Source organism: Arabidopsis thaliana, chromosome 4 (assembly GCF_000001735.4).
Source record: "Arabidopsis thaliana chromosome 4, partial sequence".
In the NCBI taxonomy this organism is placed as follows: domain Eukaryota; kingdom Viridiplantae; phylum Streptophyta; class Magnoliopsida; order Brassicales; family Brassicaceae; genus Arabidopsis; species Arabidopsis thaliana.
Genome location: NC_003075.7, coordinates 12,634,792 through 12,658,373, shown reverse-complemented (window position 1 = coordinate 12,658,373; position 23,582 = coordinate 12,634,792). Strand labels below are relative to the sequence as shown.

Genomic DNA, 23,582 nt, shown 5'->3' with positions numbered 1-23,582 from the left:
GGCCCATTAAATTTTCCGATAGAACCTTCTCTCAGTCGCTCAATTGCCCGAAAACAAAAGTCTCTCTCTCTCGATCGACGCCGCAACGTGCTCCTTTCAGGTGATCTGCTTCTTATTCTCCATTTCGTCATCTCTGTTGTTTCTAGATTTGGATCACGTTTTTTCTTTCCTCGATCTAGTGTTTGTTTTAACTGTTTTCGTAATTTCTGATCAGATTTAACCGGAAAAGTTGAATCACACTGTCGCATCTCTCACAGTCGTCGGAGAAGAATGCACGGTCGTCCAAGGAATGCTTCTAAGCCAGAAGAGGAAGCAGCTTCAGCTGCTAAAGCTGTTCAGCTTCGCTCTCTCCAGTCTCAGTTTATGACGAATCATCACGATAAAATGTACAATCTTCTCCTTCATTTCCATCGGATCAGTGTACTTCCCAGATTTTTAGTACGATTTGAAGGATCCTTTGTTTATTTACTAATCATTTGTTGCTTTTTTGGTTTCTAGTTATACCAATGAAGCTATTGAGTTAAGCACGAAGCTTCTAGAAATCAATCCGGAGGCGTACACCGCATGGAACTACCGGAAGCTTGCTGTGGAGGATCGCCTTGCCAGAATTGAGCCTGATCCAAACTTGGTCAGCGCAATTCTTGATGAAGAACTCAGAGTGGTGAGTTATCCTGTCAATTAAAAGAAACGAATTTGCTCTTTATGAAAGTAGTTGCTTATTAGTTACTGTGAAGTCGGTTCTAAATTCAGGTAGAAAGTGCTTTGAGGCAGAATTTCAAGTCCTATGGTGCTTGGCATCATCGAAAGTGGGTTTTGAGTAAAGGGCATTCATCCGTAGGGAATGAATTGAGACTTTTGGAAAAATTCCAGAAGCTGGATTCCAGAAATTTTCATGCTTGGAACTATCGCAGGTGAAAATTAGGGAATGTCAACACTTTTTGAAAGGAGCATTGTGTATGTTAATCAAGCTTGCATATTAATGTGTTGTTCCTTTCCAGGTTTGTTGTAGAGCTAACCAACAGATCAGAACAGGATGAGTTGCAGTATACAGATGATATGATCAATAACAATTTCAGCAACTATTCTGCATGGCATAATCGTAGGTATGCATATTCTTTAGTATATATTATACTTTACTGATTTACATGTTCAGAAATAGTTTTTTAGCATAATCGTAGGTATGCATATTCTTTACTATATATTTTTGTTCACATTCTGCAGTGTACTTCTATCAAGTTTGTTGGCACAAAATGCTGATGGGTTTATGCCAAATATAAAGATTCCTGAGGAATATGACTTTGTACATTCGGCTATTTTTACGGAACCAGATGACCAAAGTGGCTGGTTTTATCATCTTTGGCTTCTTGACCAAACTCTTAATGTGGAGACTCCTCTTCTCACTTCCTCATGGCCTTCACATGGTTCAAGTATCATTCTGTCTGGAGCTGGGTGCTTGAGTGGCTCTTCATCTATGTTCACTACTTTTTGTTCTGAGTCGGGTTCTTTTCCACTGATTCTCTACTTTGACCAAGCTGTTGGTGGAGTAAGCTCATCTACTGTTACAATTGATTCTGAACTAAAAGGAAACGAGGGCCTTGTTTGGGAACCAATTCCGAACAAAAATTCTCAGGTGTCCTGTGTATGGGTTGCTCGTCTGAAATATGTCAGTTCAGATCCTTGCGAATACAAAGTGAAGATCAGAGTTGGGAACTCTCCAGGAATCGTTTCTTCCAGAGGATATAACTTCAACGCACCTTATGAGTTTGTCTTTACAGCCCATGTTCATGATACCGTCGAAGATTCTCAAGAAGGCATTGTTTCATGGACGGATGGATTTGATATTTGGGATGCGAAGTCAAAGGATTTGAATTCTCTTGTCACCTTGGATCGGTTAAATGCTGAGATGGATTTTAAATGGCGTCAGGAAGCTATAGATTCTGAGGTTGAATGTTTCGGTATACTGCCTGACAGGTATATATCCTATATACTTTCTCTCTTTGATTGGAAAGAGAAATTGTAGTCTTAAACGTTGTGTTATTTTTTCCTTTATAGCAAAATTGGAAAGCTCACTCTTGCAAGGCTTTTGATGGCTCGTGAAGCTATGGTATCGGATGATGCTGTCAAGGGTGTTCACTATGAAGAAATCCTTCAGCTGTATAACGATTTGATGGCGCTGGATTCTTCACACTACCAGTACTACAAGGATGAGCACAGCAAAGCTTTTCTCCACAAGGTACTTAGTCTTCCTTGTTGCTGTGAATCTTATGTTAAACTTTTGCTATTAAAATTTTCATCGGAGTTATGATTTTCCCCGATTCTCGTCTACAGTATAAAGTTGATTGTTCGATTCTAGATTTTTTCCTTAATTCTGTTTCATCATGCCTACTACTCATAAAGAGAATGTTCATGCAGGTGACTTCAAGCAGTGAATCTTTGTCAAGACACCTTTTGCGATATAGGGATATGAACAATCTTGTATGTCTACGGCTAAATAACTTATCACTATCTCGGATAGCCTCTGTTGAGAAGTTGCTGTTTGTCCAAATGTTAGACCTTAGTCACAATGAGCTTCATTCCACTGAAGGTAAGTTTCTCGATTTCAGATGTTGCATCTGTGTGGTAAATGTGACTAAATGGTGTATGTTGGTCTTGCAGGATTGGAGGCAATGCAACTTCTCTCTTGTCTAAATCTGAGTCACAACAGAATCCGGAGTTTTTCAGCGCTGGACTCTCTAAGACATGTGAAGCAGCTGAAAGTGTTGGATGTTTCACATAACCACATTGGCAAGCACTCAGTGGACACAACTAGATACCTTTGTTCTTCACCGCTCTCTAATTCAGAGTTGGGTCAGGATGATGTAGGAAAACAGAATCCTGGATTGGTTACGAAGTACTGGGATGCGTATTGCGTGTTAACAGATTTGAATCTGAAACAGTTAGATATAGCAGGAAATGAAATTGCAGGGGAGGAATTCAGCTCTTTTGTCCTCCAGGTTGTCCCAAAGCTTGTATGGCTCGATGGCCAGAAGAAACTTGGGAATTAGATCATAGGCCAAGTTTTTGTTTACTTTACCTTTCGATCATCAAATTCCCAAAGCAATTTAGGTTATCTTGATGATCTTTGTTGTTGTGATATTTCTTAGCAATCTTATTGATGACCTTTATTTACCAAATTTGGGTTGATATTTCCTAAAAATCTGAATATTTTTCTTCAGACTGAATCTACCTATATAAATATTGGTTTTGGTTCGATAACAAGTAACATGTAAACAACTTGATCTTTGTTCCTCTTGTTTTACCAATCAACTTTTAATTGAACTTTTGATGGCATACAACAACATACAAGGATTACAAAATTTACAACAAATGCAACAGTCTGGAACAGCAAGAAACCAAATCTCATATTTTATTTATTTATTGTCTCGCAAGTAAGTAACAGCATATAAAACCTATACTATACAAACAAAAACCAAAATAAAAATAAAAAAGCCTTCCATTCTTCCAGGTAAGGCTTCTCTCGTCTCATTGATTTTTCTAATTTAAAATCGAATTCAGGAGCTAATCAACGCAAAGCACCTACAGTGTTTCTGTTAGCACCGTAAAAGTTAAGTATTTATACTATAGTATGGGAGCTGATTTAGTTGGAATTACCCCTTTGTCTCCACCCATTTGGATCAGCTGCACCGGAGACTTTAGTAGCTTCTTCAATGTGTCCACTATACTACCAAATGCTGGCCGCTGAGACGGCTCATCTGCCCAGCAAGCTTCCATTAGAGATACCAAAACCGGAGAGGTGTTGGGAGGAATTATAAGCCGCCTGTTCTGGAATGCAACTGCTCCAACCACCTAATCACCAGACCATGCAAGACTCAAAAGATAATACTAAAACTAAAACTCTAATACTAATGGTGTACTATAACTCATGTGTGAAAACCAAAGGGGAGAGATTGTTGGTTACCTGAGCAGGACTGAGTCCATTCCAAGGCTGTTGCAAAGTAATCAACTCCCATAAGACTACTCCGAAACTGTAAACATCTGATTTCTCGTTTGTCGGTTCCCCTCTAAGAAACTCTGGAGCCATCCACTCAGGCTGTTAAAACATATCAAAGAGAAGAAGTTCACATGTCAGAACATATTTTTCCATCATATCCCCAGTAGTTAAATTTTAAGAGAGCTTACTGTTCCTGCAACAGATTTTGATGGTATGAAAGTGTTTGCCTTGAATCTTGAAAGTCCAAAATCGCAAACCTGAGACAGGAGCAAGGTCAAGTTTGATATGTTACAGAAACAGACGATGGAAGGCTTTGTAGCAGTCCATTTTTTTTATTGGTTTAACATCGTTACCTTCACTGTCCAGTTCTTATCAACCAGTAGATTTGGAGATTTCAGGTCCCAATGCACTACAGGAGGATTAAGACAGTGTAGGTAGTTGAGCCCCTTGGCCTGTTCCAAGAAAGGACACATATATTTTTTATATGTTTTAACTTAGAAATATATCAAAACATTAACATAATGGGGAATAGCACAAACCACATCCAATGCCATACGTAGCCTCCTCCTCTGATCTAGCAACTCCCCAGAAGCTGGCCTATGGATAAGGCGAAAAAGACTGCCTCTGTCTCAAGGAGTAAGATGGAAACATAAGCTACTTAGTAATGTAAGCGTTTCAAGAAAATCTATGTGAGATAGGTTTACCTTGGCAAATATTCTGTTATTATTGATAACCGGGGTCGCTCTGTCACAGCACCCATGAAGAGAACAACATTTGGGTGACGAACACGTTTCATTATAGCAACCTTCAATCAAAATCACAGGATTGAGATATTTCAGAGAGGTTCCAAGTGAAGTTAGTTATAAAAAGAGAGAAAACCGCTTGCTTACATACCTCTCTGAGAAATTCTCTGAATTGGTCATCATGGAAATCTTGAATAGACAAAATCTTGACAGCAACATCCTTCATAAACAAAAACATAATTAGCATTTGTGCATGCAAAACTACTCCAAGCTTAAATGATGATCTTTTTTAGAGTTGAAACCTACTGATCCATGCCACTCAGCACGATGAACAGTTCCAAATGATCCTGAAAAAAATAATAGAGAAAATTTCATAAGAGACTTTGTTAACATGGTGCTACATCAGAAAATCTTTTGTACACTCAAAAGTCATAGAAGGACATACCAGCACCCACACGCTCTTTGATATGTAATTCATTCCATGAGACCTCCAGCCAATCTGATGCCAAAGAAGGTTCAATAGTCAAGTAAGGTGAGATGGCGTCAACAGGTAACCTTCCTTTTTTATCTTTTCGAGTGTCAGCCTCTACTATCTCTGGTTCAACTGATAAGTTTGGCTGCTTCATAGCTGTTGGATCTTCTAATAGAACGGTTTCTTCTTTGCAGGTTTCTTGTGGGGCAATCTTTTCTTCACTAAGGTTTGGTATATCAAGTGGTAGAGCTCGAAGAACAGATTCTGTCAAAACCATTGATGATACTTTTGCACAGCAAGTTTGATCAATATGAGCACAACATACTGTCCCTGCGTTATCAGGCAACTCAAATTCTTTGTGTACTTGGCCTTGACTCCCTACAAGAATTCAGTTAGCTGATTGTATTACAAACTATGGACCGACAATTTCGTATAATTATGACATTACATATTCAGCTAAGTGCAGCCTACCTGAACGTTGAATGTTTTCAGAAAGAGTGCGTGAAGTCTTTGACTCTACAGTCTGACAAGGAGATGTACTATGCACGCAAGGCCTGGAAAAATCTGTAAGATGACTCATTTGAAGAGGTGAAGGAATCTGACACTGTGTTTCACCGTTGATAGAGGAATCCGGATCATGGACATTTCCTGGTTCCCCGATGAGGTCAACTACATATTCCCTGTTGAGAAATGATATCAAGTATTACTCAAAATGTGGAACATAAGCTCAAAACAACTCAATGGTACTCCAGAGCTAGCAACTATTTGTAAAGCACAGAATCAAGGACATACACAAGTAGACCCCCTGGAGAGTAGATACCCATCTGTTAGTAAAACATAAAGAATCAATAGGTGTTTTAAATAGAAGCAGGTATAGACTTCCTAAATACCATGCCCTGAAAGTCCACAAGTGGAGGCATCAAATAGTGATTTGCTAACAACCTGAGAGTCTACTTATGTAAACCCACTGAGGAATCTGGCTGTAGTTAAGTACATAGAGAGGGAGACAAAAAAACGGCCAATGGGAAGGCTTTAAAGGTTTAACACTATCAAACCTTGAAAGCTTCCTGTCATCGTCAATCTTGACAAGGCAAGAAGATTGGTGGCTCTCTTTACAGTATCTGCAACCTCGAGCTATCCGACATGGTAAACCTATGTAATCAGCCAATTTCTGCATAGTCATGGTAAGCAAGTCAATATCCAATATTTTGGACAAATGTTTCTTGTTTAAAACAGTCTAGCTTTCTCTTTTACTATGTAAGTTCATGGCTCACCTTAAATAGGATGGCACGATGCCGGCAAAGGCCCATTGTTAGACTACCTATAGGAAGAATGATACATTTCCGAAATTCCTTGAGTCTATTGCTGACCAGTTTCCATCGTTTCTGGAGATCACCTTGCTCCACCTGGAAATTCCCCCTAAAAGCTCCATAACCTCAGCATACACATCTTATATATATATGCACAACTATGAAGAATACTTGTGGAAACAAGAACAAGAAGTGTACGTACCCCATATAGACCGCAACAAGTCTGCCAAGTTTCTCGACGAGCACTAACATGTTGTCTGAAGAACAATACAGCTCATGTGCCTTATCCTCCAGTTCTTTAAGACGTGAGTCCTCACGTCTATCTATCAAAACCACTTCCATTGATGTATCATTCGGCTCAGTCTCCTTGAGTAACAAAAGAGATGGAATTCGTTTGCCATCCTCAGAATTGTTACACATCAACCAAAGATACGGATCCATTCCTAATATACTGTAAAATCCATCTGATATCTTGTCACTGTATGATAAACAACCACTTACCTGAAAGAAAAAAAAAAACAGAATAAAAATCACAATTCCGACCTAGATTTGAGACAAAAGTTAAAAGAGACATACGTACGACTACATACCCAAAAACGGTAGGAGATAGATTCTGTGCTCTGTATATGAACAGACTCACATGCTAGGTTTGCTTGAGAACTTAGCCACTTAGCAAGCGTGACCTGCAAGTAATAGCCTTCTCTTGACTTCTGCGCTAAGCTTTGCTCTTTGCCCTGTTCCCTAACCTCAACTTCTTCTTCCTCTTTGTTCACTGAGACAAGCGTGGTGGTCGAAGTTTCCCTTGCGTCTGTATGACTTGAGAAATTGGAGAAATTCCCGTCCACCGTCGTCCCGGAGAAGAAGCTTCCAGCGAAGCTGCTCTCACTCGACATTCGGGGAAGCGAAACCTCTCTGTCAAAGCTCCGATCAATGTTTCGTTCATGTATGTTAACCGTCCTAGCCGAATCAATGATAGAATCCGGCGAAGAAGTAGCAGGAAGCGGAGCGGGATCAGCCGGAGAAGACAACAGAAGCTCTCTCTCCTCATCGGCGTCGCTAGACATAGAGAAGCGCGTGGGCTTCACCCCGCGTCCATGAGTAGTAGTAGTAGATGATGACCTAGAGAGATTAGCCTTCTTCTCCGCCAACCACTCATAGAAAGCGGCTAGTTGCTGCTGATGCTTCTTCTCCGACTTGCGATCATCGCTAAAGAGATCTGAAACGGCTGAGCTTTTAGAAAGCAGAGGATTAGAGGAGAACACAGTACTCTCCTTCTCCTTGTTAGAATCTTCTCCGACTCCATTAGATTTATTATCTCTTTGAAATCCAAAACTCTCTCCAACGTTAGACGACGATTTCTTCTTGTCGTGATCATTCTTAAGCGAAAACGAATCGAATCCACGATCGGGAAACTGCCGCGGAAAGAAGTAAGTAGTCCGGTGAGGCATTTCGTTAAAATCTCACTCTGAAAGCAAAAATTTACAGATCGAACGAACAGAGAAATGAATCTTCTTCGTTTAACCAAATCCCGTCATTGAATCCAGATACAAACAAAAACAAACGATCAAGAGGAGACAAGAAAAAGAGAAAATAATCTCTAGTTGAATTCGTCGCCAGATACTGGAGAAGAAGAAGAGGAAGCTATCTAATACTTATCCGTTTAGAATTGAAGTAGTCAATCGTCAACGTTAACCACCGGAAAAAAAAAGAAGCTATCTAAACGTATCACCGGGAAAGAAAAACTAACGGTGGTTTGGTTTTGATAGAGAAAGGGTTTTTGTTGGTGGGATGAAGAAGCGTAGTCAAGGTGTTGGAGATTGCACGAGAAAAGGAAGGAAGAAGAAGAAGAAGAAAAGGAAAGACAACAGCAAATGGGGAATTAAATATTTTGAATTTTTATATTATTATTTATGGAAAAGTAATAAAATGGCCAATTAAAAACTCTGAGGAAGAAGAAGAGGGAAACTTTATGTGACGAGCTTACACGTATACTCTTCATGCAATAGGATAGTGACACGTGGATTATCATCCTAACTCATGCATTTCTTGGCTCTCTTTCTCGGTTTCTCTCGTGATCTCAGTTTTTATAGTTTTACTTTATAAGGAAGTGATGACTAAGGAGGATGCATTCTCCTAGATCTTAGGGGTGTCTAGGTGCTTGTTGGTTTTGTAATTATCTCTTAAATTATCGAAATTAGCAATTTTTATTACTATAGAGGATTGAAAATCTTATCACTGATCAAACTACACAAAAAATGTATCAAAGTCATATGTAGGTGGATATAAATTGAATTGGTTTGATGGTTATCTTTTTCTTAGTTTTAGTATATATGATATATGATTTGACAAAATATATAGTCAGCTGATTGTATTTGGACAAATTACTCTTTTTTTTTTGTTTTTTCATCATGAAATTTAACATTTTGACTGTCGTCTAATCATCACTTATGATATTTCTTAACGTTTTAGTTTTGATACTAATCTTTTTATTTATTTATAAATTATAATGTAGTTTAGTTAATCTTTGTGTAATTTTGGGATTTAGAAGTTTTCAAATTTTGCATATATAGTTATGAATCATGATATTTCATATGTAATGCTGTTTTATCTTATAAATATCAAATTGTTTATACTTCAAATAAGCGCTTTTAAGCACCAAACGTTTGATTGCTGCTACCCATTTAACGCTTCTCATGTTTATAAATTAAAAATAGTTAGGAAATTCAGCATCATTTATATGTCTCCTGGATACAGACGCACGAAAAGAAGAAGATAACACAGTTACTGGCATATCTACTGATTTTGTGGAAACGGAACGTGACAAGAAACAAGTGCATACATATCTTCTCTCCCTTTTCTCGCATCGCATATAGGGGAGTGCTTTTAAATTTTCCTTCATTTTATACAAAGTTCACATCACTTTTAACATAAAGAAAAATTCAATGTTGGAAAATAAAAGTTTCAATTATTTCCCAACACGACAAATGTTTTAACATAAAACCACGAGAAATGGATATTTGTTCAGATGTTTTCTGGTTGCAAATAATCTTTTTTTCTACGTTTTCATTAAAGATTATATACAGGGATGATATCACAAGAGTGTTTAACTGTTTTGAGACTTTTAACTTTAGGTTTGGTGAAGCCTTCAGATTTAACTCGTGACTCATAAACTAATTTCAATATATCGGAAAACATTATATAATCATTAATCTATTTGTTTAATAGTACATAATAAGATGATATGGTACATGCATGGACCTCTTTATAGTACAGAAACAGACCACCCATTAATTTATTCGTCTCAGATACTTTTCATTTGTTTGAACAACTATAATCTATAATAAAGAAAGAAAGAGCAACGAGTCGTCACGAGGATCGGGTCACTTAAAGCGACTCCTTCTCGAATAATCTCATCATAAATTCCTTCATAAACAAACACTATTGACATCAGAAAAAAAAACATTATCTTAGTTGATTACCATCAAACTGGTTCGACGGTTCTCTTTTCTTCGATACATTTTTGTGTGATTTATATAATGTATTCTATTTGTTATGTACACAATAATGTGATTTGTAGATAATCTAATCTATTTAGTGGTCCTGAGCCCGATTTAGTAATCCACATGGTTTTGGTATATGATGCGTATGCATACATCCTCTAATAAACTAATCTTGTAAACTAGGATTGAGATCTAAGATGCATTGTCCCATTCCAATGAAACTTTTAAAATCTTTTCGGATATTTTGATACGTAGTGTTGTTAGTTGGTCAATACAACCAAAAAGAAGAAGAAATCACCTTTCAAGTTTTGAGTAGATTAGTATTTGATTTATGTATGAGACATTGATAAGTCTTTTTAATCTGATCATATCTTTTGAGGATGTAACGTAATAAGTAAACTTTTTTCCCCTCAGAATCGACTTTAACGTTTTTAACCACACCATGTCAATGGGTATGGTTGCAAGCATAGTAACAAACTCTGAAACCAAAGACATCTGATATGGTATTTGATTTGAGGTTCGGTTACGGTTTCTATAATACATGTGATGGTGAAAAGATAAATTCATAGAGAAGACCATCTGATTCTACAAAGATTTCTATCTTCTGATTCTTATCACAGTATTTAGTGATCACCTAACAGATTAGAATTATCCCCATTGGCAAGAGAAACCATGGAAGTGTGTTCTTCAACACTTGCAGCTTCAGTGTTTAAGTTGTTAGCAGCATCAGCAACACTCCCACCATCATCCTACAAATAAGCGATGATGATTCAAGCTCCGCCTTATGTGGATAAACCAACCAGAAACACAGGGTGATATTTATAAGAGCTTACCGGTTTCATTAAAGCCAACTGATTCTCTTCTGTTTTCTTTGAGAGATCCCTCAATGTACCCTACAAGAATTGAACAATTCTAAATGTCAAACTTCTTGGCTATATCAGTATCTTATGAACTGAACATAGTGAACATATTATATATGTCTTTATCATCACTTTGTCTTTCATACGTACCCTGTTAGCCCAAAAAAGTCCACAGGCATTGCAGAGAGTCCTGGGGCCGGAAGGGCCACGTCGCATCATTGGTGTACATTTGGAACTAATGCCGCAATGAGTACACCTACATAAGACACACTCACGTTTAAAATAAGTGCAAACAAAATGTCCCACATTAGTGGAAAACAAAAATTGCAGGAACAGTTAATTGGCAGAGAAGAGAAAGAACTCACGATATTTCTGGATGGGCATCATCTTGGGCAGAATCTTGATCTGTGCCAGAGTTATAAGCCCCATCTGTCATCTTTGAAGAGGTGAATTGACCTTTATTACGTGCCATTCTGATAAACACTAACAAAGGTCAGAGAGGCAGAGAAGGTGACAAATCCTATCCCTTATTATTGAAATAGACATGTCGATTATTTCCAGTAAAAGCTACTTATCACACTAACAAAGACTCAGATGTCTATCCTGCTCAACTACAACCATATTGTCAAATACTACAGCAAGCCATGGACAATGAAGCCTACTACTCTACATAAACACCTACATGGTCACCAAACTTCTTGAAACAAATAAAAGAAAACTAGCTAGATAGTAAACTAGTTGAATATGAACAGATTTCCTTTCAATCCATAGCACACGAAAGTGAGGAAGTAGTTAAGCAACCAGAGCATAGCCAGAAGAGTAGAAAATTTTTAGTTTAGCTATACAAGAATACTAAATTTTTATCCCAGAAAAGGTGAAAGAATTTTGTTCAGAGTAACAGCTTTTGGCATAAATTGGTAAAACTCAAGACTGACACACTGACCTTAAGGCAACTTCTTGGCGAACACCGTATCTTACTTTCTTCTCGAAACATCTAGCATTCCTCTTCTTCCGAAACCTATCCAAGGATTGTGCCCGTTGCGGAAGGCTACAGCGGCTCTGATATTCTACAACAGGCTAAAAATAACACCAAACTGAAAAAGGTGGAATCGAGATGAAGTGACAATTTAAGCAGAATTTGAACACAAATAACAAAGTTACCATATGATTCTGCTGTTGAGCTAGTTCCATCACCTGCGGACCAGGAGCAAGCTCAGTAGAACCACCCAACAGCGACAACACAGCATCCACCTACGAAATCAATTTCCAAAGTTTGGTTAAGACTAGCAAAAGCACAAAGGTGCAAAAGAGGCAATCGTTACGTGCCCTAAGCCATCAGATGTTATGTTTCAGATGCATCCATCGAGACTTCACACAAATAACAAAAGAGGGACAGAGTAGAATTACCTTGTCAGCACCAACGGCATCAAAAACGTAAACTTGTCCACGGAACGAGATCGTAAGCTGATTCGCCCCTTCCGGTGGCCGAGAAACAAGTAATTCAGAGCCATCGGATCGGTGAGCAACCAATTGAGAGCCATCGGGAATCAAATCGGAGGCAGCACCATAGATAGAGTCAGGATGAGGGATTTCTTCCATATCGTCGTAAGGAATGTGACCAGACGTAGCGGAGGCAGAGACATGGTCTTCACCAGCGGAAGCAGAGGCGGTACCAATCTGGTTATTTGGGATAATCGAATGGCGACCAAACATCGGAAACTGCCAAAAGGGAGAGCTTTTTTTTCACATTGATTGAAGGATATAGAGAAAGAACAAAATAAACCCTAACCCTAAGAGCAAAGGAAGAAGGAAATAGTTGACATCGAGAAGAGCGATTACAGAGAGAGATGGTGATCGGCGCGTGTGGAGGAGGCGAGATTAGGACCGTCGTCGAATTCACCCGACGGTAAAAAAAAAAGGTGACTTTAGGTAAAATCGCAGCACTGCTTCCGAGACGACCCGACGACTCTACTTTACTGGATTTTTAACCAATCACAAATTTCTCTTCTTGTTATTCTTTTTTTTTTTTTTTTTTCTTTAAGCTAGTTTTTCACGTAAAAAAAATATCTGAGAATATTCTATGTATCTTTGATGGTCAAAGGAAAAAAAATTGGGAAATTACACGAATTTGGTTTATCAACAAAAAAAAAAGTAATGCACAAAAAGGATGAATGGTGAGTGAGTGTGTTAGGAGGTCTTGGTGTGTTGTTTAGTTGGAGTAGTGGGAATGTTGTAGAGAAGAAGACCTAGGACAAGAACTATACACCCCATCGTAAAATTTGAGCTCAAGCTTGATCCTCCCGGTAGATACGGCAATGGTTTTGACATTATGTACACCGCTAATGGCACTACAACAACACCAAAAGTATTATCTCATATGGGTTTGAGTATTTGGTGACACTTAAGAGGCGTTGCATGGAAGGATAGAAATATGGACCTGAGAGCATCATGGTAAGAGAGGAAACGATTGCTGAAGATATTTTCACCAGATGGAGCAATGAGATGTTGAAAGCGAGATTGGTGGATATATAGAGCAGTGGGAGTATAGGGGCACCATCACAGCCTGAAATTCTCAAATGGATAATCACAAAGTTTTAGCAGTGAATAAAATTCAATGAAGGAAAAAAAAACAAGTGTCGAATGGTCTCTAACCAGAAATCTTAGCTCCAGTGTTGAAGAAGCATCCGGCACCATCTTTTAGATATGAAGGAAGGCTGGCGAATGGAATGCCTTTCAAGTTTGAGAGAAAAGGCAACAACAGGAACACAAAAAGAGCCTGCACAAGCACAGCTTCAGTGATCCGTAACACTAAACCAAAAAACAAAAACTCTTCTCAAGTAGGAGAGAGATAATAAGTGAATAACAGAGGAAAGCAGCTTTCAAATGTTTTCTTCACGTACTCTTGATGTAATGGAGAAGCATGTCTAATTGTTTTGGCTGTAACAAATACATTTACAACATGATATTGTAGTAGTAGATACCTGAAATCCAGATCCAAATGAATTTACCACAAATATATCCAGTGACTTTCCCTGCATCCACCAGTTAATCTTAGAGTTAATTCAGCAAAGTTTCGAAAGAAAAGCATTCCTGTTTGATGCAGGGGATAAGGGAGATACCTCAAGACGCTTTGCAGCATCATTGAAAACAAATTCCTGTTAACAGACAAAACACTTAACAACTTGGGTCTTGGCAAAAGAAAATAAAATAGAAATGTTCACAACTCATAAGAGAGAGCGACCTTCACCTTTATGATAGATGCACCAGCTTGAAAAGCAGCGGATGCTACCAATACAGCAGGCCATAAGAAACCGATTCCAGATAGCGTAGTATCTGCACCAGATCCACTGCAGATGAGTTACAGTCAGCATTCACAAAAATGAAAGTATCACTATCACACAAGCTTCTCTAGAATCAGGGCCTTCTATTTGCTATGTGGATGATAAATACTAAAGTAGAGCCGTCTCCATTCATTTAGCATGGTGAATTTGATAGGTGTGACTCTGGTCCATGAAAACTAGTTTTCTAGATTGTAAGAGCTGAAAGCACTCTCTTGATATAATCTGTAAATGACCACGGATACACAAACATTTCTCTACCCCAAGATCAAGCATCCAGATCCAAGAAGATAAAAGTAACTTTAGAAGAAGAGAAGAGGGAGGAAGGAATACCTTGAAACAGCCACCACAACCCCCACAGCCACAAGGAGACAACCAGCAATTTGGTTAAGCAAAAACCTCCTGCCTAAAATAAGAAGAGCAAAAAGCAGCTGCCACACCAAATATGTCTGCCAAACATTGGGAGGCATGAGTTCAACACCCCCATGAGAACAAATGAGCAAGAAGATAATCATAAAACCAAAAGACCTGATTCAAAATGGGTATAACTGGTCCAGGAAGCATTGCTGCAACAGAGAGTGGAATCACTCCATATGTAACCTTATAAATATGTAAAGTTTCAATCATGCTATAAATGGGATACCTGCTGCAGCCATGCCAGTGGCAACACCAAGAGCTTCGAGAAAACCAATGATTGCGAATCTCCATTTGGGTACATCCATCATTTCATTCGTCACAATGCCTAGACGGCGCCTCGTATACAGAATGGTGAAATAAATCAAGACGTAGCTGCCAAAAACCATTCATTTATCATAATCTAAGCTAGGCTCCTTCACTGCCCAATTTCTTTCATAGCCACTCTTGTTTAAGTTACCCGAAAGTGGTGAGCTGAGCCATGAAAAAAGGGTACTGTTTCATGGGAACCAAAGCGAGTTTGTAGAGCACGCGATTAGCTACAGCTAAAGCTACGATTACGACGGAGTTAGCCACGATAAGGTTCCGATTAGAAGGAATTGAAGACTCCTCCGTAGAAGCACCGACGGAAAAGCGAGGTCGTCTCATCGGAGAAGTGGTTTTCGGAGTACTAAGAAAGCGAGATCTCAAATCGGACCGTCTGAGAAAACACATGCTCATCATAGTCGTCGAACGGTAGGAAAACAGTTGGGAGCTCCGGCAGCTGACCTGATAAATCGCCGGCGAACGGAACACCGTAGGAATTGAAGCATGAAGACATCTGATTGGTGGTGTTGTAGCCATGAGAACGGTATCCATAGCGGGAGACTTTCTCGGCGACTGTTTTTATATCCTTCTTCGCTTATGCGACCCTTCATACGATGTCGTTTAAACGAGTTTTGGATTTTTATCACACAATCATTTATTATGAAACTTTGAATCATGTTTGTTTGTATCAGGAGTGTGCCATGATGTAGAAATATTACATGTGTAATAGCAAACATATAAAAGATTAGCTTGTAATTATAAGATTTGATTGAAAACTTAGGGAATGGTACAAGTAGAAAAAGAGAGCTTAAACTTGGGGTCTAGCTTGGACGATGTAGATATGTCCACCTTTGACAACACCTTCAATGTCTTGAGGACAACCATAGATTGACTCTATCACATTTCCAGCTTCTGCAATCGCTGAGAATAGACGCACTCGAAAGGATTTGTCCATTATTAGTGGCTCCCTTGAGTAATCCACCACTACTTCCTCTGCTTCATCCATTATCACACTGCAGCACTTAACCCTTTCAGCTTCTGAGTTCCGAAATAAAAGACGGAAACAGAGAGAAACACACAAAACAAACCTGTCGTAAAGTCCAGCGCCTGCGTTGCCTTCGAGATCCTCGTTGTTTGAATCTGATCTGAATATGATTGAGGGTTTAGAATACAGACCTATCCTCTTACTTGGGTAACTGATCACCTGTACAACCCAAATTCCCCACTCACTCGGTTAATATATAACTCAACTTAAGAGCCAACTAGGATCTGTTTGTTTCTTACGGTTGGAGACTTGAGGTTTGTTTTCTTGGTGATGAAGCTCATTGCTCGTCCTGGATATGCTCCAACCAAGGTCTCTCCCAAACCCTTCACAATCTGAGAACGCCAGTTTCTTGATAACTGAGTTATTGATATTATTTACTCAAAAGTGTGGAAACTGGAGATAGTTCTTTAACCTCTGTGTATATTTCTGAAGAGTCACCAGAGACCGGATTGTTTGTGTGAATGACGAAAGCATAATCGCCACAAATGACTTCTTGAATCAGCACAGCCATGCAGACCGCATCATGATCAAGCTTATTTTTTTTGCAACTGACATAAGCTCTCTCGTTCCACTTTGAAGCCCAGACCTATGCAGATGTGGAGATCAGGGAAACACTTGGTTCCTTTAACTATAAGTACACAAACGTTCAAAGAGATTCTTACCTTCTTAATTGCCACCCAGGAGCGGTTCCAGCCTGATTCATCACCAAGATAAGGCATTCTTTCACTTCTCAATTTTGTGATCAGTTCATTTCTCTACCAAAGAGTTCAAAACCCAACATGAGATTCACATGGAACATGAACAGAGAGAAAGAAAGACAATTATATGCCCAGTTATTACCAGAGCCATTGGAGCACTCATTTGTAAGATAGCTTCTTGAATGGACTTAAGTTTTGTCAGGTCTCCTCTGTTAAGAGAATCTTTAAGGACAGAAATCCTGCGTGCTACATCCTGAAAAGCGATGGATCACCAAATCTATTTAAGAGACTTCTGGATCGCAAGCTCAGTGAGGAGCCGTCCCTTGGATTACTTTTAGAGAGTTCCAGAAAGAAGCAAATGATTAAAGGTTATACCTTATTGGAATCATCTGAGAGTATATTCTCAAATGTTCCGAATGGAAGAGCAGCTGAGGTAGGTATCTTGATCCATGATGGAACTCTTTCACGTAGAAATTTTATATTGTATGATTTTGAGCCAACCTAAAATATCTCATAGAAATGAAAATCCAAATGGTATTCTCAAAATGAAAACTTTTATCTTCATGTATTTGATTCTTATTTACCCTTTCATCAGTGAATTCCTTAGATGAAATCACATAGTGGCCACAAAACTTCTTCCCCTTAGAGATCACTCCCCGTGGAACAGAGGAAATAAAAATATGACGAACAGAGACATCAGAGTTGTTGCCATCACTGCAAGTGATATAATTTCAGAGTTATTAGAAACTCCTTCTCTAAGCGTAAAGAACAGTGACATAATAAGAGTTCGATTACCTGATAACTAAACCAGTAGACTTTGTATGAATAGATATTGCTCTCCCTTCCTTCGACTTCAGATTGCTGAGAACATTCTGATCGAAGCATGTAGCAAAGCATATCTGCATCAGACGAACTTAAGATGAGTTCCCTGAAAAAATTGTGAAGATCCTAGTTCTTCTTTTTGCAGCATTGTCTGATGATAACATGCCTTGCTGTTTCTTGCTCTAATAGATACATGAGACAAGACATCAATCATACTAGGAGTCAGCACGGCTACAACACCAGCAGGGATCTCCTCTTCTCCTGTGACTTTACTTGCAATAATTACAGTTGGCTTCGAGTAGAATTTGTTCTGAACAACAATTAACTCATTCACACAAACCACAAACCCATATGCATCAGCCGAGCTGATAACCTGCCAACTTCTCAACCAGAACCATTTTGGTTTAGAGCAAAAATACGATAAAGGGTTCAGTAATCACCTTCTACAAGGAACAAATCTAAATATAGTTCTTTAGTTCAAATTCATGGTAAAACATATCTTACCAGCCTAAATTCGCGATTTTCCTTAGAGAAGGATCAAATCTGTTTACAAGAGTTGATAAAACGGCTCCTGGCCCTGCTCTTATAACCTCTTCAGTGAAAACATCAATCTGTAAAAAATAAGAAACCCAAATGAATAAATATATCTTTTAGACTTTCTTACATAAAGAAGAAGTTGGAGTTTAACTGCAATGTACCCCATGCTTGTCAACACGTAACAGTTGACCAAGATATTTTGCAGTAGGCTGTATTATTGTAAAATAATGCTGACATCTATCAGCAAGTACTAGTTGTAAACGGTCAAGGACCGCTTTTGTTTGCAATGCCCACTGAACATCATGAGGTCTGTAAGCCTCGCTGACACGGTACCAATCCTGGGCGCAAAAGAGAATAACAATTAATATTCATACAAGAACATTGAGAGTCAAACTTTGAAAGAGAAACGAAGGGAGAAGAAATAACATGCCTTTGTACAGAATATGATTTCTTCATTGTTAACTATAGATAAGCACAGATTCTCAAGCACCACGCAGATGACATATATAATTTCCTGTTCACGGAAAGCAGATCAATCCATACCTTACTCTTTGGTGTAAAGACTAATATTTGGCTACAAAGGAAAGTAAATAGTTAAAAACTACAGAGATAACAGTTACCGGTGGGTTATTGAAGTTTAAAGAGATGAGTCTCTTCTCTATTGTTGTTTTAAAACATGACTCCAACGCAATGTCCAAAAATAGTAAATCTTTTGCCCTCGTGCGAGGTGCTCGTAGTGCAGGGTGTAACTGAATGCGAGCATCAACTAACTTCTGCAGAAGTACATAAAAACAAAGCAAGCATAAGGATAAAATAAATCAACAATAAGAGGAAGAAGACTGGCAATATGAAGAAGATGTGCTATTAAAACCTCTATTAGGGGCTCAGTGTTCTCTTCGCGAACAAGCCTCTTAACTAAATTCAGTAGATCCTACCATACAATGGAATTTGCCACTCTGTTAGACATTTTGATGTCTTTATATATAATGTATAATAGTATGAAAATATGTTATTAGGAAGATGGTATGAGAAAATCGAACCTGCAATTTTGGTGATAAACCATTGACAGCAAAGACATGATGACCCTGGAAAAGAAAATGAAAGGATGAGGTATTACTCTTAACATAAATACCGTTCTTGATGATGATATGTGTCCCAAGAAAATCAAAGTGACGGTTTGAATCATGAACTAATTACCTTAGATGGAGAAAGGAACGTATCAATAGCAGACTCAAGGTCTGCACCTGAATGAACTGCCTACAGAGGCAGGTACAAACAGTTTGTTTAGAAATTCAAGATACTGAAAGTAGAAAATGGAGCAAAATATTGTTCTGTAATGTAGGTCGAAATTGCAAAGCAATTATTATCTAATAGAGGCCAGAGGTATAAATATTCTCATCATTACTAAGCTAACTAACCATTACAGTTTGCTCCTAAGAATTCTTCAATGGATCAGGAAACGAAACTAGGCTGCAAGTGGTATACCTTTAATGTTTTCAAGTACATTGTAAGGTCACGGATGAGTCCTTCTTTAGAATCACTTCTGAAACGAGGCTCTGATACTATGGGGCGGTCATAACTTGCAAGCCTTTCTTTTGTGAGACCATTGGTCTGTAGTGTTTGCCAGTATGCATCGATCCTGAAGTCAGATCTCACATAGTTCAAGAGAGCCTATGGCAGAAGAAATAAACTCATCAGATATTTACAACAGGAAACTAAACTTCTGAACTAGCTAGTTAGCTGCTTTTTAAGAAGTAGCGAGTTTTAGAATGGAGTTTCAACTTTATCTGAGATGTTATTCTTCCTCTTATTTACCAATCACTAAATGTGAGTATCTTACTTCAAATGGAAGCATCTTTACCTCACAAATTATCACATCATCTGCGCTACTGTTGTTGTGCAACTTTTGGTGCCACTCTTCCATCATGCCGGATTTGCAGTGGTTATTTCTCTAACAAAAGATAATAAAGACAAGAAAATGTTAAAACAAAAAAGAAAGAAAGTACAAAGACAAACTACTCTAACAAGACAAGGAAAAGTTTTAGTTGCAGAGATTTTGAACTATATACCTGAATAACAAGGATTTCGTCACGGATTCTCTGCCCAACATCACCTTGACCTCCACGACCCACAAGTGCCATAGTTAGTCTCACAATTTCTCTCTTATTTGGTTGCTGCAAATATATTTTCTCCATCAAATTGGTGAATCTTTCTAGTGCTTCACTAATTTCCCTGCAGAAAAGGTCTGATTAAAAGAAAGAACAAAAAGGATCAACTATCAAAAGTAGCCAATGGAACAATAGCTCTACCGAGGTTTCACGTTATAGTTCTTATTCCAGGTGAGATGTCTGGTGGCCATGAATCTCATCCACACCATTATACCAATACATCCACCTTCTCCTTCATCCTTACAACGCTCGGTCAACTCTGTTGCAATGTTGAACCTGCCAAGCTATGCTTATAAGAAACTTCACTGACATTATTAAAAAGGAAAACTAGTTTATACAGATTCATAACGATCTAGATACTTTGACTTACCTGTGCATCAATGATCTCTCAGCCTCTTTCTCTCGCTCAGATATTTCATCAAGTAACCATTTGAGAACATACTTTTCATCCACGTCAAGCTGAGGAGAATAAGCATGTTTAGAAGCGAACTCCCCTAGTGATTAGAGCATTCCAACATTACCATTCCACTGATGGTGTGATGACTTTACTCACCTTACCACTGGTACTGTCTGCTGACTTCAGGTTTACAACGAAGTTGGCTCCGTTATTGTTCACCCAGTAGCCTCCCGACCATATTACAAATTGGATACCAACAAAACCACCTCGTTTTAAATTTATATCAATAAACTTTTCCAATGTGAAAAAGATTTGATGCGTTAGTAAATTCAGATAAATTAGGATAAAAGTACTTTACAACAAAATATGGTAATCTTTGTAAAAATATTGCTTCACCTGATAAGAGTGTTCTCTGCTCGACATATCGGTAAATTGTGTTTGACATGCTCCGTGAACAAATTTTGATTTCTCAGGTAACACGTCAGGTGGTGGTATCTATTTAGAGTTATAAAAATCATTCTCTGATTGAGAAGATTCTATTAAGGAATATCTACAGAAGCAAGAACATCTTACCAACCACTCTCCTGCAGATGACTTTGCGACTCCCCAATGGAGAACTGTTGGACCTGCCATGTTCGTGGCAATCCATAAGCGACAATCTCCCTTAACATCCCTTTGGAGGACCTAGATATTATCTAGAAGTTGTTAAAAAACTACCAATAATGAAAATGACTGTACGAAGTAGTTGTATTATAAAATCTTGTTGGAGAGTAACAATATTTACAAAATCTTGTTGAACAAAAAATATAATAAAACGAACCGTGATCTCGTAGTTTCTGACATGAAAGCTTTTCTGTGAAACTAGATTTTCTTGGCCCACAGATCTCTTGGAGAGTTCTGCAAGGGCTGAACTTTTCACACTTCCACTTCTGTTGATTGGTTCCGTATATTTCTGTAACCATTTCTGAACATCATGCTTCCGGCGATATGATTGGATCATTGTGTGATGTGGCTCACTGGTTTCTTCTTTCTCCACTGGTACTGTAGAGTTAGCCTGAAGTTCGTCTAAAGATATTCCTCTAGCGAGCTCGGCGTGGAGCTCTCTTACTGCATTGTCATAGTCTATCTGAAATGACACATGCAAGAAAAGAGAGACAGCCTTTACAAATCATAAACACATAGATGAGCTAATCTAAAGCACACATTAAAGCAATTTTTACCTGTTGTTCACGTGCAGAGCTTTGTGGTCGTCCCTTCCGGTCCCATATCTTATGTGCTCTTCTTTCTATCAGAGTCTTCGGTATCCGATGATGAGCATGCAGATCATTCCAGGGAATCTCAACACGGAAGTTTCCATTATGCTGTCTCAACCTAAAATTTCCATTAGGCAACAAGGTGCATTCCCGTTCATCCCTCACAAGTCACAAGCATGACTCTGTTATAGAAAAGAAGGAAATACGCACCATCTGTTATGGCTACCATCTTTCAAAACAAATTCAATTGCGCGTACCCTTGGATCCCGCAACTCAAGGATCACTACATATGCATCCCCACTCTGCAGTTGGGAAGAAACACTTTGCAGAAAAATATGGACTTCTAGAAAAACCTTGTAGATAAACAAGAAATGAAAGGGACCTTCACAAAGGTAGTCTGCAATGCACCTTGCTTCGAGGAATGTTCAGATGGGATATACCAATGGCTGTAGATAACATAAGTCAAAACAAACAGATATTTTTGAAGTATAAATTCTATCTTATAGATCATCCATTACTCACTTATTTCCTTGGTAAATACAACCCCAATGAAGAATCCATGCGCGAGTGCAGTTCTTCAGGTGAAACTCAGCTCTTACACTGCTCCCATTCGGCAATCCAGTGACGGTGATCTATTATCGATACGTAAGATTAAGTCCAGAATCTGATATTTTAAATTCCAGGAGGACAGAAGAAAGAACAGACCTGAAGCTCCATCCCTTCAATTAGCTGGAATTGTTGGGATTTAGAGGTTGCCATGGCAGCTATTCATAAAAAAGAGGTAACAGGTGAGCCTCAACTAAACTTATGAAGGATCTCAGATAGTTCCAAAAAATAAAATTTAAGTTCTAGTTGATGGACCACTGATCATTACTGTCATCTTGGAACAGAATCGGAGTAACAACAACATCATTTACTGTATAGTCCAGCCAACTTATTTCCATATGTTTACCTTGTTCCACTTCACAAACTTGAGCTGTTTTTATGCGTTAAACGTATCAAATCTATAGAAGCTCTTCAAAATACACACAAGTAGTTTCCTGCATCAAAGAAAAAACTTTTTGTAAACAGCATCAATTACACAGGTACAGCATAAGAGAGAACTCGAGAAAAGCAAAGACTCTGTTCCATTATAAACCAAAGGATTATACTCACTTGGTTCTCACAGGATAAAGGTGCCAAAAGTGCCGTGTGGCTTTGAAACAGAGGAGAGAAAAAAGGGACATCAACCGCTATGCTTCAAAGTTCCAGAATCAGACAAGAACCCTCACAGAAACAATCTTGCAGGAATCCTATTCTCTTCTGCGTTGGTTAAGTAAGGCATCTGAAAAGGCAAAAATGACACATACATATAATAACTCACTCTCACCTAAAAAAAGGAGAGTGAAGTGAGCCAAGAGAAAGAAAGAGTCTAAGATTAACCAATGGCTTTGAGACCAATCAGTTCCATGAGACAAAGTTTTGTCCAAATCAATATCAAGTGGTTCGGAATTTTACAGATAAAAGGTCATAAGAACAGATTAGGTCACCTTTTGGATTCTGTTTTAGACTAGTTTCGTTTATGATACAAGTTTAACCTTCTCTAGTGTTTGTCAAGTTTGTTCTTGTTAATCATATCTGTAATAGTTGATAGGTTAGGCTTTAGTCCATGCTTTTGTTCATGGTTGTTTCCTCCACTTTTGTACTGACTCGGTTTGTACTGGCTTATATATATAAAAGTAACACTCT

General features: G+C 38.5%; 5 protein-coding genes across 15 annotated transcripts; 1 reads left to right on the top strand and 4 right to left on the bottom strand.

Annotated features, from left to right (window-relative positions):
* The first annotated feature begins 25 nt into the window (after positions 1-25).
* On the top strand, positions 26-3,315 carry RGTA1 (RAB geranylgeranyl transferase alpha subunit 1). 2 transcript variants are annotated; one of them, NM_118582.4, is made up of 9 exons: positions 26-100; positions 215-386; positions 499-661; positions 751-911; positions 999-1,103; positions 1,222-1,971; positions 2,053-2,233; positions 2,413-2,584; positions 2,656-3,315. In NM_118582.4, the coding sequence occupies exons 2-9, from the start codon at positions 271-273 to the stop codon at positions 3,042-3,044; spliced, it is 2,037 nt and encodes a 678-aa protein (NP_194180.2). In that variant the 5' UTR covers positions 26-100; positions 215-270; the 3' UTR covers positions 3,045-3,315. The 2 variants fall into 2 exon arrangements, with proteins under 2 accessions (NP_194180.2, NP_001078443.1); NM_001084974.1 differs by having other exon boundaries at positions 42-386; positions 2,656-3,203.
* On the bottom strand, positions 3,277-8,389 carry AT4G24480 (Protein kinase superfamily protein). Of its 3 annotated transcripts, NM_001341678.1 has the most exons (15): positions 7,107-8,387; positions 6,719-7,017; positions 6,481-6,625; positions 6,262-6,377; positions 5,678-5,886; positions 5,180-5,584; positions 5,041-5,081; positions 4,886-4,954; positions 4,696-4,796; positions 4,531-4,615; positions 4,345-4,443; positions 4,180-4,248; positions 3,959-4,090; positions 3,652-3,846; positions 3,390-3,576 (listed from the first exon to the last, which is right to left on the bottom strand). In NM_001341678.1, exons 1-15 carry the CDS (start codon positions 7,962-7,964, stop codon positions 3,559-3,561), a joined length of 2,841 nt encoding a protein of 946 aa, NP_001329469.1. In that variant the 5' UTR covers positions 7,965-8,387; the 3' UTR covers positions 3,390-3,558. The 3 variants fall into 3 exon arrangements, with proteins under 3 accessions (NP_001329470.1, NP_001329469.1, NP_194179.2); NM_001341677.1 differs by having other exon boundaries at positions 3,277-3,846; positions 7,107-8,389; NM_118581.3 differs by having other exon boundaries at positions 3,390-3,846; positions 4,871-4,954.
* Positions 8,390-10,388: 1,999 nt separating this feature from the next.
* Positions 10,389-12,832, bottom strand: ZIM (GATA-type zinc finger protein with TIFY domain-containing protein). 3 transcript variants are annotated; one of them, NM_179104.3, is made up of 8 exons: positions 12,716-12,832; positions 12,284-12,595; positions 12,038-12,127; positions 11,820-11,953; positions 11,242-11,349; positions 11,027-11,132; positions 10,850-10,909; positions 10,389-10,765 (listed from the first exon to the last, which is right to left on the bottom strand). In NM_179104.3, the coding sequence occupies exons 2-8, from the start codon at positions 12,587-12,589 to the stop codon at positions 10,640-10,642; spliced, it is 930 nt and encodes a 309-aa protein (NP_849435.1). In that variant the 5' UTR covers positions 12,590-12,595; positions 12,716-12,832; the 3' UTR covers positions 10,389-10,639. The 3 variants fall into 3 exon arrangements, with proteins under 3 accessions (NP_849435.1, NP_194178.1, NP_001190821.1); NM_118580.4 differs by having other exon boundaries at positions 12,284-12,830; NM_001203892.1 differs by having other exon boundaries at positions 10,510-10,765; positions 10,826-10,909; positions 12,284-12,810.
* Positions 12,833-12,872: 40 nt separating this feature from the next.
* CLT2 (CRT (chloroquine-resistance transporter)-like transporter 2) lies at positions 12,873-15,530 on the bottom strand. Of its 4 annotated transcripts, NM_001203891.1 has the most exons (11): positions 15,089-15,520; positions 14,858-15,003; positions 14,743-14,780; positions 14,548-14,663; positions 14,124-14,223; positions 13,996-14,031; positions 13,858-13,908; positions 13,529-13,652; positions 13,314-13,439; positions 13,018-13,224; positions 12,873-12,918 (listed from the first exon to the last, which is right to left on the bottom strand). In NM_001203891.1, exons 1-10 carry the CDS (start codon positions 15,484-15,486, stop codon positions 13,064-13,066), a joined length of 1,296 nt encoding a protein of 431 aa, NP_001190820.1. In that variant the 5' UTR covers positions 15,487-15,520; the 3' UTR covers positions 12,873-12,918; positions 13,018-13,063. The 4 variants fall into 4 exon arrangements, with proteins under 4 accessions (NP_001190820.1, NP_194177.2, NP_001329790.1 ...); NM_118579.4 differs by having other exon boundaries at positions 12,916-13,224; positions 15,089-15,530; NM_001341675.1 differs by having other exon boundaries at positions 12,916-13,224; positions 13,529-13,908; positions 15,089-15,530.
* Positions 15,531-15,565: 35 nt separating this feature from the next.
* PWD (phosphoglucan, water dikinase) lies at positions 15,566-23,313 on the bottom strand. 3 transcript variants are annotated; one of them, NM_001341674.1, is made up of 33 exons: positions 23,010-23,300; positions 22,807-22,911; positions 22,560-22,618; positions 22,377-22,486; positions 22,237-22,300; positions 22,065-22,156; positions 21,822-21,972; positions 21,422-21,727; positions 21,175-21,285; positions 20,998-21,096; positions 20,758-20,892; positions 20,575-20,663; positions 20,346-20,480; positions 20,106-20,268; positions 19,898-19,987; positions 19,522-19,707; positions 19,234-19,293; positions 19,077-19,121; positions 18,908-18,967; positions 18,657-18,809; positions 18,467-18,550; positions 18,198-18,374; positions 18,004-18,110; positions 17,666-17,879; positions 17,473-17,576; positions 17,262-17,391; positions 17,053-17,178; positions 16,820-16,930; positions 16,642-16,734; positions 16,392-16,565; positions 16,219-16,311; positions 16,023-16,138; positions 15,566-15,947 (listed from the first exon to the last, which is right to left on the bottom strand). In NM_001341674.1, exons 3-33 carry the CDS (start codon positions 22,611-22,613, stop codon positions 15,743-15,745), a joined length of 3,837 nt encoding a protein of 1,278 aa, NP_001328879.1. In that variant the 5' UTR covers positions 22,614-22,618; positions 22,807-22,911; positions 23,010-23,300; the 3' UTR covers positions 15,566-15,742. The 3 variants fall into 3 exon arrangements, with proteins under 3 accessions (NP_001328879.1, NP_001328878.1, NP_194176.3); NM_001341673.1 differs by having other exon boundaries at positions 15,577-15,947; positions 22,807-22,894; positions 23,010-23,313; NM_118578.5 differs by lacking the exon at positions 23,010-23,300 and having other exon boundaries at positions 15,577-15,947; positions 22,807-23,000.
* Between the last annotated feature and the right edge of the window lie 269 nt (positions 23,314-23,582).